The sequence below is a fragment of the Miscanthus floridulus genome, chromosome 2 (assembly GCF_019320115.1).
Source record: "Miscanthus floridulus cultivar M001 chromosome 2, ASM1932011v1, whole genome shotgun sequence".
NCBI classification, from domain to species: domain Eukaryota; kingdom Viridiplantae; phylum Streptophyta; class Magnoliopsida; order Poales; family Poaceae; genus Miscanthus; species Miscanthus floridulus.
In genome coordinates this window covers 14323730-14339531 of record NC_089581.1, presented here as the reverse complement: position 1 = coordinate 14339531, position 15802 = coordinate 14323730, and the positions used below count along the sequence as shown (strand labels likewise).

General features: G+C 43.3%; 1 protein-coding gene across 9 annotated transcripts; it reads left to right on the top strand.

The window, feature by feature from the left end:
- The first annotated feature begins 5700 nt into the window (after positions 1-5700).
- LOC136517679 (uncharacterized) lies at positions 5701-13369 on the top strand. 9 transcript variants are annotated; one of them, XM_066511359.1, is made up of 7 exons: positions 5701-5859; positions 8541-8635; positions 11238-11314; positions 11403-11551; positions 11829-12631; positions 12713-12781; positions 12858-13369. In XM_066511359.1, exons 5-7 carry the CDS (start codon positions 12397-12399, stop codon positions 13259-13261), a joined length of 708 nt encoding a protein of 235 aa, XP_066367456.1. In that variant the 5' UTR covers positions 5701-5859; positions 8541-8635; positions 11238-11314; positions 11403-11551; positions 11829-12396; the 3' UTR covers positions 13262-13369. The 9 variants fall into 9 exon arrangements, with proteins under 9 accessions (XP_066367456.1, XP_066367438.1, XP_066367445.1 ...); XM_066511341.1 differs by having other exon boundaries at positions 10507-11314; XM_066511348.1 differs by having other exon boundaries at positions 5701-6372.
- Positions 13370-15802: the final 2433 nt, after the last annotated feature.

Below are 15802 nucleotides of genomic sequence, written 5' to 3'. Positions count from 1 at the left end.
TATATGTTAGGTCAAGTGAAAGAATAAAATAAGCAATGATGTTGTTTTTTTGTGTAAAGAAAAGGGCAAGGTGTGTGAGAGAGAGAGAGAGTTCATCTGTTGATGGCAGCAGAAGTGTCTATCTTTCACACCACCAGCCTCGCTTTCTTTATGTTGCACCAAGAGGGAAAAGAAAGGTTCCTTTTATCAACGCTTTCGATCTTCACTTTCGTTATCTTGCTTCCATTTGTCACCACGAGCGATGTAACGTGGCATGTTTTGGCCTAGTATTTTCTGTTTATATCGTGTAAAGAAGATGATAGGACGATGATGTTGAAGGCGCGACGACTAGCACGTTGCTACGCTAACCCAGGGTGGCAGTAGAGTGTCACTGTGGACACCGTATATAGGGAAAAGTTAGAAGGACACGCGTAAGTGCGTAACGTTGGACTAGACTCGTTCTCGTTGTGAAGGATCGGCGTCAGATGATGCGAACAAACACAGCGACCAGCGAGTGGAGGCGTGAAAGCGAGATGGGCAGCGAAAGCTGGGCGTGTCGTGTATGGAAGTATGGTAATGGTATGGTGGAGACGTAGGCGGAAGGAGCCATACGGACGTAGTCACACGTAGCGCGCGCGACCGACACGGCGACGTGTGCACGGTATGCTCTGCGGAGGCGCGACGGCTGCGGGGACCGGGCGGCGGGCGGGACGGGATGGTCCTCGGCTCCTCGCGTATTTGGGCTGGGGCAATGGGGGGTTTTTTGCACTTGTCCTCCATGCGCCAGCGCCAACGCCGACGCCGACGCCGAACCTTGGGGCTTGGGGCCCGGTTGGGTCAGGCTCAGGGTCACTCACTCGCGATCACGGCCGCCTCGCCCACCGGCGGGGACGAGGCACGGGAGTGCGATGCGGAGGAGGGGATGAGTGGGGATCCGCGGCGTCGTGCTTGGTTCGCCTCCGTCCGCGTCTGATTTGGACGGGCCACCTGCAGTTGCTGGCTGCACCGGTGAGCGCTCGCTTTGCTTTGTTCCCGCTCTCGCCTCGTGGGCCCGCCTGGGTTTGGACTTGCCTCTGGACCGCGCCGTACTCTTCTTCTCTTTGTGCCTCCCCATCCCATGGGCCTAACGCTTGAGGAGGTCACATGGCAACACTACTCTGTTTACGTCCTGCCGCTGCTGCTTCCCGATGGCCCCTGAAATGAATTTGACAGAAACTGAAAAACACATGGCAGAACAGGTCGCAGCAACCAGCCAAAAAAAAAAAAAAACTACGCTGCGCCAGCTAACTTTGTTCAAAAAAAATTTACTGGTACCGAAATAGGAGTACGGTACTGTCTTCTATCTAGGATTAGGTAGCATGCTCCAAGCCTCCAAAGATGACCCTTTTTTTTTCCTTCTTTTCTACATTTTTTTTCGGTTTAAATCACGCTCTAAGCTTGAGATGACGACCAAACAACATCCTACCAAAACACCTACTCTTCGGATTACAAAACGCAATGCTATTTCATATCAGAACATTTTAGATATTCAGCGACATCGTACGACGAAGTGACTGCACGAAACCAAGCAGCTTGCCCTATTGTAATCGTCATGTCTGTCCTGCAGCAAAGACCTTCAACCAGTTTACCCCCAACGATTGGTTGTTCGAGCGTTTCTATCAGCCGTGGTCTGATATGCTCGCTGCTGCTTACGTGTGGATCACTTCGGCCTAGCCCTGGCTCCATGGTCCAGAAGCCTCTCATGGAAATCCAAGATCATATCCTTCGTCCTTCAGCTCCGTGCGTGCTAGTTGTAGCCCTCTGACCTGATCCTGACCTATGCAATCATGCACAAATCCAACCGTTTTGTTTATTGTTCTTCCTGGACCCTGCCTTCTTTTCATTGAATTTTCAATTGGATATGCTCAGGAGGGAGGATTAGGCCCCGTTTAGATGTCACCCAAAAGCCAAATTTTTTTTTGTATAGTACCCGTCACATCGAATCTTACGGCACATGCATGGAGTACTAAATGTAGACGAAAAAAAACTAATTGCACAGTTAGGTGAGAAATCGCGAGACCAACCTTTCGAACCTAATTAGTCCATAATTAGACACTAATTGCCAAATAAAAACGAAAGTGCTACAGTAGCCAAAATCTAAAAAATTTTTGGATCTAAATGGGGCCTTAATTCAGGTAAGAGAACTAACTTTCCCACCTACTCCTGCTCCTCTGAAAAGTGAGAGAAAGGATCCTGCCTGTTTTTTCATTGATTTTTCAATTGGATATATGCTCAGGAGTCGGGACTCAGGAGGGAGGGGTTCATGATGGTCCTGGTCCATGCCACCATCCAGGCCCTGTGGTGCCAGCCGCTGAAGAGCTCTGAGCCCATTCAGGTTTTGAGCCCACGGTTCCTTTCCTTCTCTGGCTTGCTTGCCGCATAGCCCGTGGCCCGTGGCCCGTGGCCCAGTATTGGAAAAGCAAGCCGGACATGGCTGTTGAGTGTTGATTGGGAGCAGCAGGAGTGCAGGACGGCAGTCCCATACCGTTGACAGATCAGCTAGCATTGCACCAGATCTGCTGCCTGGAGCACTTCTACCGTTTATCACTTTGTTTGCATTGCGCGTCTGTGCTTCTACGTGATTCACTGATTGTTTCGGCCAATCGTACCGTGCCTTCCTCCCGTTTCAGACTGCCAGGCAGATTGGACTGCCCGCACCAAATCTAATCGCATCGCCTGAGTGAGTGCGTAGTTTGCCTGCTCCTCTGCCCCGCTACTTGCTCCGTCCTTTTTCCCACCACTCTCTTCGTTCTGGGCACATGCCGGGATATGTTTTTTTTAGCGCACTCACGTTTTTGCAGCCTGCGGTGCCGTACCCGTGCGTGCCGACAGCAGGCGTCAAGGAACGTGACCCCTACGCGTTCCGGCGCCCATACTAGCAGATTGGATATTTCGGTAACAGCCCGGCTAGTTTGGGCTCGGTTTGGGGATCTATCCGCCGATCGGTCTTCCGGTTTCAGAATCTCACGGTGTCCACCAGTGCGAATTTCAATCATTTTCCTTTCTCCCCTTCACTTTTTTTTTTGATGAATCTTCCTTTCTCAGGCTTTGGTCCAAAGAGAACTAGATTCTACAAGAAAGGAAAGGGCAAAGGTTGAAATGTGAAAGCAAAGCACTCGATGGGTGCCGTGTCCAGACCTTTTTGAGTTTGATCATTTAGGGGCTGCTTGAATTCTTTGCTATCCTATGTATTGCCTTGCTAGGTAAGAGAAATCAGATGTAAACTTGTGTTTAGTTCTTGAGCCAGCTTACCTCGTAGTCCGTAGGGACAAGTTTTTTTTGCCTTGCTTGTGTGGGAGAGCCAAATTGGCTCCCCTGCCCTAGCAAGACAAGGGTTGCTCAGCCAGGCAAGGCTTGCTGAACCCAAGCAGCCTCTTAGCTCCCACATTCAAAGATGAGGCACGTGAGGGTTTTGCGAATCGGACAAAGACAGATGGCTATGTCCCGCTCCAATAGTCCACCCTTAAGGAAACCATGTGTGTGGGTGAGTTGGGGGCATAGAGGTGATCATGGATGCTCGATTGCGGTGGCATGAGATTTTGGACGTTTGGAGTTTGGTTAAGGGATTTGGACGAGTTGGGGAAGAAGACGGAAACCTTGGGAGGATAATGAAGATTACTCACTCCGTACAAAAATAGTAATCGTATTAGATCGGAGGAAAGTCATACAAAATAGATTTTGACCATTCATTTCTCATAATATAAAGTCAGTGGCTAAAAAAACAATATCATCTTAGAGTCATTTTAACACACATCTATTAATATACGTTTTATGCTCTAAACTTTCATACAATTTGACTAATTCTTGCGCCATGTTCTTCAGCACTACTTCAGTAGTATTTTTCAGTGAAAGAATAGTGTTTCTCTCTCTCAACAAATCAGCATCAGCATAAGCCAAATTTTAGCTAAACGAACAAGGCCTTGATTAAAATTTATTAAGTTTGACTTTTCCTATACGATTACCCTTTCTAGACGAGGGAGTAATTTGCAAAGATGAGAATGACACTCACAAAGCCAAATGATCTGGCCACGCGGCATTTTCTTGCCTGCGTGTCACATTCATGAGCAGAGCTTTGCACCCACTAAAGTTTGAGCAATCAGAGATGATGTGTTCAAGTACACCCACATACCAAGTTTGTGTACTAGTTATGCATTTAACTCATTATGCTGAAATTTAGCTATGCGATGCTTATGTTGAAATAGTGTAAAAGAAAAATATTGTTCCATAACTTAAAAAAATAGTGCTAAATAAACTCAAACGAACAAGGTATTGTCCAACAACTTTCTTCAGTTAAATGTGCGTGACTAGTGACTAATCTCACCCAGAGTACAAGGAAGCCGTCGAGGTCAACAGGGCGCTGGACAGAGCCAGGATGAGGCCCAAGCTTTCACCATACCACTTGCCGATGCAGTGCTGTACTGCTACTGCCCTCGTGCTCACCGTTGACGTGCTTCGAAATTCTTGCCGTGCACAGCACACAGCACAGGGACTTTTGATCTGCTACAATTCCTGTCTCGCTCGCGTTGATGATGGGGACAGCCATGGAGCACAATGATCAGCCGTTTGCAGTGCAGGGGACTACTCCCTGGGGCCCATTAAAAGTGTGGTTTTTTATTTTTAGACTTATTGTTTAACTGTTTTATTTAAAAAATTTATATAAATATTATTTATTTTTTTATGATTTATTTTATTATTAGAGATACTTTAATAATCATTTATTTATTTTATTATTTACATAAAAATTTAAATAAAACAAACGGTTAAACAAAAAGTTTAAAAAATTAAAAACGACACAATGAGACGCAGTGAGTATACTCCCGTCCATAATGCATGGGCGAGGCGTCATGTCTTATCATGAGCACTCGATCCAATCATGCCCGTCCATTATGGGCGAGGAGAAGCAACAAGCAAGCTCGCTGTGTAATGAATCAGGTCAGGGTGGGATAAAGCTCGAGCTTCTGTCGACCAATGGCCCGTCAGCCGTGGTTTGCAGAACAACAGGAGCCCACACCTCCGACGCGGCATGTACTAGTAGAAGAGAAGGGCCAAAAGTAGCTAGGAAATAATTAGCCAGGCTTATCAACTATAATACAATATTTTTTTCTCACACCAAATTAGTTTTAATCGGCTTATTAGCCGCACAAATCAACAGCCAAATACATGTGATACCACACAGCTAGTCAGAGCTTGGTGGGAAGGTCTCAGATTACGATTCGCTTTCATTTCACGTGGCGAAAGGTTATCAAACAATGTGCTCATTGGCATTTGAGATCTTACCACTCGATGTTGGGAACATAACAAAGGCCTAGGATAGGAGGAATGGGGGTGGCAACAAATCCTGAATTTTCATTTGTCCTCCTGTTGCAGCGTCGATCTAGGAAATGCTCTAGTTTCTGATCCAACAACCTGTGGAGTTTCTGGCGATTGCTGTCGAACTCTACTTAGAGGGGTTCACAATTCAGGTACCCGTGAGTCGTGAGGTCGAGACAAGGCCTCACAGGAGACAGGCTAACAAGTGAGAGTAATCCTTTTCGTTTCGGATAGATTGACTTATAAACTATGACTGAAAGTACTACTAACTAATTTAATGTGAAAAAAAATAGCGTTCGTTTGCCGATAAGGCAACACTTATAAACCGAATACAGGCCGTCGAACATGCTCCTAAAGTGACAACTCCCGCACCCTCGCTCCGACCCACGTGGCCGTAAAAGGAAACCGCTACTGTGATTCAGCTCGAACCCGTCCGCCGCCGCCGCCGCAGTGTCTTCGTCTGCCCGCCCCCGATTCGCCTGGCGAGGCCGCCTCCGTCGTCAGCGCCAGCTCGCTCGCTGCCCTCCCTCGGTGCGCGCTCTATTAACTCCCGTTCTGTGTCTGCCCGGCAACCTCCACGATCAGCGCCTCCCGCTTCCCCTCCCCCAATCAGCGCGATCGCTTCCTCGGCAAACTCCACAATCTCTCGGTCCCGTGTCTCCTGCCTCCCCCTCCGCCCAATCAGTGCTCGGTAAAAAGGAAGGGGGAGGACACGCTCTCGCCGTGATCTCTCCGCGGTCTCTCCCCTCGCAATCCCATCGCACACGCTCTCGCCGCCGCCGCCAAGCCGAGAAGGAGAAGGAGCCGCGCCTGCCGCCGCCGAGGGAGAGACGGTGAGGATCTCATCCTCGCCCGGCGCACGCCCTCCTCTTCACGGCCGCCGGCGAGAGGCCGTCGCAACCCGCCGCTGAAAGAGGCGAGTGGCCGTCGCAACCCGCAACCCTCCTCCTCAGCAGCCGCAACGGAGACGCGCAACACGTCAAGGGACCGCCCGAAGAGCAGGTCCTCACCACGGACCGCTGTTGCCGCGTCGTCGTCGTTCAGGTCCACCCACAGGCTGTCCTTCCCCTCCTCCTCCTCCTCTTCGCCTTCGTCACACAAGCAGGTGTCGCCAACGCCGGCGGCGTAGTCGCTTAGCGCGGGGGTTCACCCGTCGTTGAGGCCACGACAGCGGTCTGATAACGAGCAGAACAGCTTGAGATAATAGTATAGTACACCAGCTCCAGCTTTAGACCGCTTCCTCGATTGCCCTCGCCGGCAGCTCGCAGGAGCCCCGACCCCCACGTGAGCAGGAGCTGGGAACAGGCACGAACGCACGCTGTTGCCCAGGTAGCCTCCCAGCCGGGGTTCATTGTTTAACAGATTCACCGAGTTGTCTGGTTGACAGGGCCGAGCCGGCAAAATCCGGGGCCCTGTTCCAAACTCTAGAAACAGATCTACCTGCCTAGAAAACTAGAATTATATAATAATGTATATGTTATAATATATTATTCCTATATAGCAATGGATATATGAATAGTTTTTTTTTCTCGAAAGATCCATTACCGGCTTTCAGGCTTTCAAGATATATGAATAGTTATAGTTTACATGAAGGACTTTATCTCGGTCACTACTCACTTGTTGGCTTTCAATTTAAGACCACAAATTATCAAATTCATGGTCTCCTTGGAAATTTTGGCCAACCAATGGAACATACTCCATTTTTAAACTCCACTGGAAAGTACTATATATATTACTAGCCACGTAAATGTTGCAGGCAGCGTTTGAACTCAGATTCTCCGAATAGCCAGTTAGCCAATCAATTGTTTAATTAACCAGTTAGCCAATCAATTATTTTAACCTGTTAGCCAATCAATTTTTTTTATAGGAGCCAATCAATTTTAACTCATCAACACACGGGAGAAATAGAACTGAATAGAGAAAAATCAATTAAAAATGGAGAGTTCGGAGTCGGAGATAAACCTCATCTTGGCAGGATGGCACTAGCACACCACGTAGGCAGCAGCAAGCCTTATATATATATATATATATATATGCGACTTGGGCTATATATAATTAGTGGGCATATAATGGTCTGAAGCGTTGGAAGTTAGGGGCCCCTAGAAATCTGAGGCCCTGTTCAGTCGCACCTCCTGCACGCCCTTAGGCTCGGCCCTGCTGGTTGATGATCTCTTAGATTGGTATATCACAAGTTTTGCTCAGCGCCTATGATGTGTTGGGCAGTAGTAGCATTCGTTTGGGAAGTAGTACAAAAGCCGCACGAGAATATAGTTTTCCAGCATTTTCAAGTCTTTACCAGCCAAACTCATCTACAATTCCTAAAGGTTCTTCATTAACAGGCGCAATTCCTGAAGGTTCTGCATTAACAGGCGATATGTCATATTGCTATTCGTGTGATTCCTGTCCATTCAGAATAGGCGATATGTCTCTTCACCCTCGTAGTAATCCTTGCGCAGGATAGTTGCATGATAGATAGGCTTGTTTCCTTTTCTGTTTTGCATGCGCCAAAACCACTAAGTGTTCCAAGTGTTCTCGTGTGAGTTAGTACTGTGATCATCGTTGTGATCATGATCGTGATCTCGCCGGCCGCGAAGAACGCCCGGAGAAACTTGACACACCCATCCAGCCATATTGTACAGTTCTGTCGAGAGGGTCATCAAGGAGCTTCGTTTCTGCATTCACCTGCAACTTTTACTGTAAATACTTTTTTGTGACAATACCAAGAACAAATAGAAAAAAACTTGCTGATCACAGAGGGATGAACAGGACCTTATGTTCTGTTAAATTGGCAGAATATCTGATTCCCTTGCACTATTTTTTTTGGAGAGAGTGCTGAAAGAGGAGCATAAATATCTGTCAAGAAGACAAATACTCATCATAGAAAAGATCCCAACTCACTTTCAGGCAAGATCTAAATAAATAGGATTAACAGAACGTATACTGGAAACAGTGTGCAATATATTTTCGTTTAGCATTGATACTCGTCAATCTTATTTAGATTCAACTGGTGCCTTAGACAAGCTGAGAGTTGTTTAGCCAATTCAATTAATATGTAAATTAGTGAACTGCATAATTATTGGCTTTTTGAAATCTTCCATTTGTGTTTGCAAGCTGACACCTCTCACATGTATTTCATCATCGGTCAGTTATTTCAGTTGCTCCACCATCTCTCCAGTTACCTGATATGAATTGTCACTGTCATCATTACACAGTTTAATACACCTCTGATAAGCATCAAGGCTGTCGCGTGCCATCAAGGCGTTTGTTGCTAGCTGCAGTCCTACAAATATTGGCACTCCATTTGCAGGTAAATTTTGTGACTGCTGGATAATTGGCATGATTCTTTTTTACTTTTGAGTTCCTGATATATGCCCAATGATACATACAGCCGAGAAAATCTTATTTGGTGCACATGATAAAATATGGGAGCTAAATTTGAGAAAAAAGAACTTTCCAGATGATTCTTAAATCAAAGCTGATAACTGAACTTCTTTCAGAATCATGTTTGTATGGATAGAGGAGTAGTGCATTCTCAAACATATAAATTGCTCATGAAGCTAAGCAATTAAAAACCCAGCCTCTACTTAATCATGGTCCACTAAATGCTTAATCCATGGAATGGTAAGCAGTAAATTCCCAATTTGACTGTGAACTGTATGTGGATAGGAGAAATGGCAGCCATGGCCTTAGATCTGGCTGCTTTGCAACAGAGCAGTGGCAGCCATGGCTTGTCCAACTTTCTGAAATTGGCATATTAGTGAGCATCAGATCTACATGTATCGTCAATGAAAATCCTTTTAACATTACACGGGTTTACTCCTGAAGTTTCATAGTATCCATAGATATATCTTTTTTGTTTAAGCAAAATATCAAGATCTCTGAATTGCGAGTTAGCATAATCTTGTCTTGTGATAATCTGGACTTGCTGCTGCTCTGGTACACTATTTTTTACCCCAAATATATGTGCATTAGTTATTACCATGCATGAAGCTCAGAAGTACTATTCTGGTTTAGAAAAGCAGTAGGTCTGAACTCTGAAGTTGAAAGAGTAATGGCTAACTAATGCAGTGGCGCAAGCAGTAACAGTTCATAGATTTTTTCTATAAAAAAAATGATTTTCAGGAGTAGTGGATTCAGAAGTCCAATTACTGGTCTTCAGAAATAAAACTTGATTTAGTGGACTTGAACTTGTGTGGTCTATAGTTTCCTCGAGTTACTTCAATCACTTTCCCTGCTTCCTGCTGTGAAGATTTTTCATGCAGCCTGCAACTACATGGTGAAGATGTCTGTTAAAAATCTAATCCAATAATATGATATTTCTACTACTGATTGAAAGCAGCCAAATATGGTTTTTTTACTGGTCTGAGGTGCTTAATACATCAATGTTTAGATTCAGGATCCTCTGTTATATTTTTTGGGGCCACCTAAAAAGCAAGTTAGTAGTGATGTTTTTTGGGATACTCAGCCTGTTCGCTTGCTCGTAAACGATCGTAAATTTCCAGCCAGCAACAATGTTTTTCTCTCACACCAAACCAGCCAGCAGTAAATAATCCACGATCGTTTACGGCCTCCCGAACAGGCTGACTGTCAATTACATGCGGCACAGTGGCAGTAGTTATCCACTTTTTAAACAAAGGAAGTAGTACCTTGTGTGGTTCAGATGACTCACCGATGAACAGCAGAAAGCAAAAGCTTGGCTTTCCACATCTGGTGCAGGAAACACTAGAGAAGATCAGGGTTCAGCTTAGGATGTGAGCCTGTCATTGTGTTGATTGGGTAGCTTTGTGGTAACTAATGATTAACTGATGAATAGCTCAGGATGTGAGCCTGTCGGTTTGGTAGAGTAAACGGCTTGGTCCGTTTGACTACCCTCTTTGCAAATAAATCGTTGCCAATTATTTTTCTTGAACTTTTAACCATAGACTTTCTGTTCACAAGGCAATGGTATTGAAGGGTGATTTTTTGTTTCTCCGAGGCATTCTAACTGCTTGGATGGTTCCCATGTGTAATTATGAACATGCTAATTAGGTACTAAGCACTTTGAACGCATATGTAGCAAACTGCTACGTGGAATTGCTTGGTTAATCTGAGCACTATTTGGTTGGGATAGTATTTTAATTGAATTTTTAGCAAAATGACATTTGAAATGAGCTGATCTGTTTGACATTTCTGTTTCAGGGTTTCTTTGCTTCAGCTCTGATTTCATTTGTGTTAGCGTGCTGATTGCATATGTTGCAGTAACCTGAGTCACATTAGAGTAGGTTTCTAAATCTGGTAAATTAGTGTTAATATTTAGTGATCTTGTTCGAAGAAAATGTAAGTGACTTGCCTTTGTCTCAATTCCTGTTTATAATACACCAGATGCTTTGTTTATTACAGTTTTGCAAAATGCTTACTCTCTTGAAAATGGATCATTATCTGCCTTTGCTTATTTGTGGTGATTATAGATCATTAACTGCCTTCGCTTATGGTTAAGCTTCCATTTTCGTGCATCCATTTGTTACTGTGAACTGAACCTGAAAGATACTATGAAATGAGCATGTATATGCCTTTGATGTTCAGGTTAGGCAACTCCTGCTGTTAAACTCAAGCACATCCATCCATAAGCACATCCATACCCTAACTCTGTTCAATGCCAAACTTTTTGCTGTCTATCAAACTTAGAGGTGAGGAAATTGAAGGAATCAAGATACACAGATAGCTTTTGTCCTGTTGATCATCACTTGGTTACAACGGACACATCTGGCAGTAGTTTACTAAACCAAGGACCCAACCCTAACTTAAGCTAATTGGTTATTTGTATTTGGATCTGATCTAATTACATTTATGTACATGTATTATGTCTGCTAACTTCAACCACTTTCAGAGATTAATTTCTGATTGAAACTAGGGATTGATTTTGTGTTCAGTTTCATCATAATGGAACCTATGCAAAATAATGAAGGTCGTACACCATTTGCAGATTTGACAAACACCATCAATGGAGGTAATTGTTTATACACATGTCCATAGACGCTTTCACTTGTATTATTTATGACGATTAAGTAAATATCTATCAACTTATTTACAAACAGCTCGTCACACAACATCAAATTCACAAGCGCAAGTTGATGAATGTGCACAACGTAGAAGGGAAAGAGAAAAAGCACGACATGCAACAATGACTCAAGAAGAAAGGGATGAAAAAAATAAAAAACATAGAGAAAAGTATCATCTGAGAAAGGTAGAAACTGCACTAGTTGTTGGGTCGAGAGGTCCACCGCATTCTGATTTTTCGTTTATGAATTCAGTATTACCATTTTTTAGTTTATTTAATATATAGTGATGTATATGATCTAAATGTATGCACATTGAGCTAAAAAGTTTTGTGCAAATTAGAAAAAAAATCTGATGGACTAAAACTTTGCAAATTAAGAATTTTTTTTGTTGTGTATGAATGATACAACCTACTTGCATCAGTCATTGGTTCGCTTATTTGTTGTGTAATTATGTTGTACCAGTTGGAGTTGAATCAACCACAGAAAACAATGATGGCTATGAAGATTGTGATTGGCTACATCGAAACAACTCATACAAACCCATGCAGATTGATAAAGATAACACATGTACCATTTTATTTTATTTTTGTTCATAATACTAATTGTTTTTTCTTGTGTTTGTATGATGCCGAGGCCAACGTTAATATCATGTTATTATATATATATGTAGATGACTACACCGATAGATGTATAGATCTAAGTGGCATAATTGACACTGATGCATCACCTTATCTAAACCTAGGTACATTGTTTTTTTTTCATTAATGTTATCTATTTAAGAACAAAAAATGTACTGGGCAACCCAATTGTCGTTCATGACAGTGTAATAAGGAATTAATGTTCTTGCAATATGTGTCCTTCTGTAATTTATTTGAGACCATACCTTTTTATTAATATATAAGTGTTGTAAATGCATCCAGTTCCATCGACAATATTGTCACGTGTCCAAAAGAGCATAAGCGTGAGCTAGATAGAGACCGAAGGGCTGCAATGTCTCCTAAACAAAAGGTGCTAATAAACAAGAGGCGGCATGACTTGTATGCGGCAAAAAAATGCACCAAAAAATGCTGTAAGAAAACTGCAGATGACTCCACAGGAGAAGGAGAAGGAGATGAAACAAAAAGAGAGCAAAAACAACTACAATAGGATGGTGAGAGAACACCAAGCCAACAATATGCATTCGGACCCGTTGGTAGTTGATGGTACCTCTTCAATGCCTCCAAACGATGCACAAGCTCATACGCCAGACTCTATGGTCGAGGATGGTATTTTTTTATTAAATTTATTCTTTTTTGTTTTTTATGCCATTATGTTTCTCTCATCGTACATGTGGCCGTGTTGCACAGACTATTATGAGGATGTCATATTTGAGGAGTACGAGGAAGAGGATGAGACACACTTTTTCGTCGAACAAGGTACACCGCGTAATAGTCAAAACATTCTTTCACAAACTTTCTTTCAACACGTAACACATCAACATTTTGTTAGAAGACGACGAGGAGGGAACTGACGTCGAGCACAATCTTGACATGGATGAGCAAGAGAACAGTGAGTCTGATGTCCCGGATCCATATGACAGGGTTTACGCTGATGTCCCATCAGAGTCGCACATGCTACCATCGATGCTGAATTGCGAGCACTGCAACACAAAGAAATTCGAGGGTGAACCACCCAGATTCTGTTGTCGTGGTGGAAAGATTCATCTTTCAACTCTTGAGACACCACCAAAGCTCATGAGGTTGTGGTCAAGCTTGGACGCTGATGCTAGGCACTTTTGTGCAAACATCAGATATTTCAACGGCCACTTCTCTTTCACTTCTCTGTATTGCCACCAAGATCGTATGACCACTAACATGCGAATCTACGGTGTCTACATGTTCCGTGCCCATGGCTAGATTTACCATAACATACGATCATTTGGTAAAGAGGATGGTGTTGAAAAGAGACACCTCGAGCTTTATTTTTACGACGACAATCCGTTCCTTGAGCATCAGATGAGCAAGTGTCGTGAGCAATGCGCCCAAAAAGACAGAGAAGTTACAGAGCAATTGGTTAGGATCTTTAATGGGAATCTCTACTCACAACAACTAAGGAGTATGGGACACATTGAAAACCTTGAGGATTACCATGTCGAGTTGAACCTTGACCAGCGGCTTGACATCAGAGGTGGCTGCCGTCTAGGTTGAGGGGAGTGAGCGTCTAGGCCAATTCGAGCATAGTGCCTTATGAGGAGATCCATGAAGCCTTATTCCAAATGGGTCCGACCAAAGCGCCTGGCCCGGATGGTTTCCCAGCACTGTTTTATCAGCGCCATTGGGATTTTTTAAGGCTGATATTTGCTCTGCAGTTAGGGGCTTTTTACAAGGTGACACTATTCCAGATGGTCTTTGTCATACAACTATTGTCTTAATTCCTAAGACCTCCAAGCCCGAGAGGCTGCTTAATTTTCGTCTAATCAGCTTATGCAATGTGCTTTATAAAATTGCATCAAAGGTCCTAGCAAATAGATTGAAAAATCTCCTTCCTGACATTATTTCCAATGAGCAAAGTGCTTTTGTTCCTGGCAGGCTTATAACAGATAATGTACTAGTTGCATATGAATGTATGCATACCATCAGAAGACAAAAATCTAAAACACCTTTTTTTTGCTTTGAAAATAGATATGATGAAGGCTTATGATCGAGTTGAGTGGAAATACCTTGAAGGGGTTATGAACAAGATGGGCTTCTCTAATGATTGGATCAAAACTATAATGAGATGCGTGACAAATGTGCAGTATGCTGTAAAGATTAATGGAGAGCTCTCCCAACCTTTTATTCCAACCAGGGGCCTAAGGCAAGGTGATCCTATCAGTCCATACCTTTTTCTTCTATGTGCCGAGGGGTTATCTTGCCTATTGAAAAAAAAGGAAGATGAAGGTAAAATTAAAGGTTTGAAAAATGGCAATAGTGGACCAGCCATATCCCATCTTCTGTTTGCGGATGATAGTATTTTCTTCACCAGAGGGGATGCCAAGAACCTTCAAGCTCTAAATGAGGTGCTGCACACTTATAGTAAGGGATCGGGACAGCGAATTAATTTTGAAAAATCTTCAGTTTTCTTTGGTGATCATTGCCCAGAGCATATCAAGAACAAAATAATGACATGCCTCAATGTCCGGTGTGTGGCCATACAAACCAATTACTTGGGCATGCCATCTTGGGTAGGAAGATCTCCTACAAATACTTTTAATTTCCTACCTGACCGTATGTGGAAGAAACTAAGAGGATGGAGTGATGGTCCCCTCTTAAGGGCTGGTAAGGAAATAATGTTAAAGTCAGTCATCCAAGCTATTCCATTGTATGTTATGAGTTGCTTCCGTTTATCAATTGCAATTTGTGATAGAATGAGGACAACAATATCGAACCACTGGTGGGGAATTGAAGATGGTAAGAAGAAATTGCATTGGCGATCCTAGGAATGGTTAACAACACCGAAAGCCATGGGAGGTATGGGATTTCGAGATATGGAACTCTTCAATCAGGCAATGCTAGGAAAACAATGTTGGAGAATTCTTACAGTACCTGATTCACTTTGTGCCAGAGTACTCAAAGGGCGCTATTTTCCAAACTGCACATTTTGGGATGCGCCTCTGCCTAGAAGCTCTTCGTTCACATGGCGTAGTCTTATGTATGGTAAGGAAATCTTGATGAAAGGTATCCTGTGGAGAGTGGGAAATGGAAAAACTATTCGTATAATTAAGGATAATTGGATTCAAAGCACAACTACTATTAAATCTATTGTTCTTCTGCCAGAAAATTTGAAGGTGTGTTCTCTTATAGATGAGGTTGCTAGCAGATGGAATGAGGACATTGTCCGATCATATTTCAGTGAAGATGATGCTGAGAAGATCCTACAGATACCATTATGCTATACTTCATGTGAGGACTTTCCATCTTGGCCTCACACCAAATCAGGAATATATACTATCAAATCAGCATACTCACTCACAAGATTGGAAAGCCTTCATCACTTTTTAAGCGAAAATGGCAGAGGTGAATCTTCAGATCAACATGAGACATCTAAATTATGGAAGGGACTATGGGCAATTAAAGCACCACCAAAAATGAAAATAATCCTATGGAGAATGGCTCATGATTGTTTGCCAACAGGAGCACAACTAAAGTATAGATATGTTCCTACATCTGATGCTTGTTGCTATTGTGGAAGAGAAGAAACAGTGGAGCATGCTATTTTAATGTGTCAATATGCTTCAGAGGTATGGCGTCAAATTAGAAAGTGTTTTGTTATAAATTGCAAGCCTCATGCTTTTCTACACATCAAACAATGCCTTTTTGATTTCTTAGATAGAGCAAAGGATGATGAAGCCACCGCATTTACAATTACTGTGTGGCACATTTGGGAGGCAAGAAATGCAGTTAGGAATGGAGAGAAAA

What these genes read in the sequence shown, in the direction of transcription:
- LOC136517679 (XM_066511359.1), top strand. Translation starts at nt 12,397, where the DNA reads ATGACTTGTATGCGGCAAAAAAATGCACCAAAAAATGCTGTAAGAAAA. An exon ending in AGACTCTATGGTCGAGGATG is followed by an intron (nt 12,632 to 12,712) that starts GTATTTTTTTAT and finishes CGTGTTGCACAG; the next exon opens with ACTATTATGAGGATGTCATA. An exon ending in ACACTTTTTCGTCGAACAAG is followed by an intron (nt 12,782 to 12,857) that starts GTACACCGCGTA and finishes TTTTGTTAGAAG; the next exon opens with ACGACGAGGAGGGAACTGAC.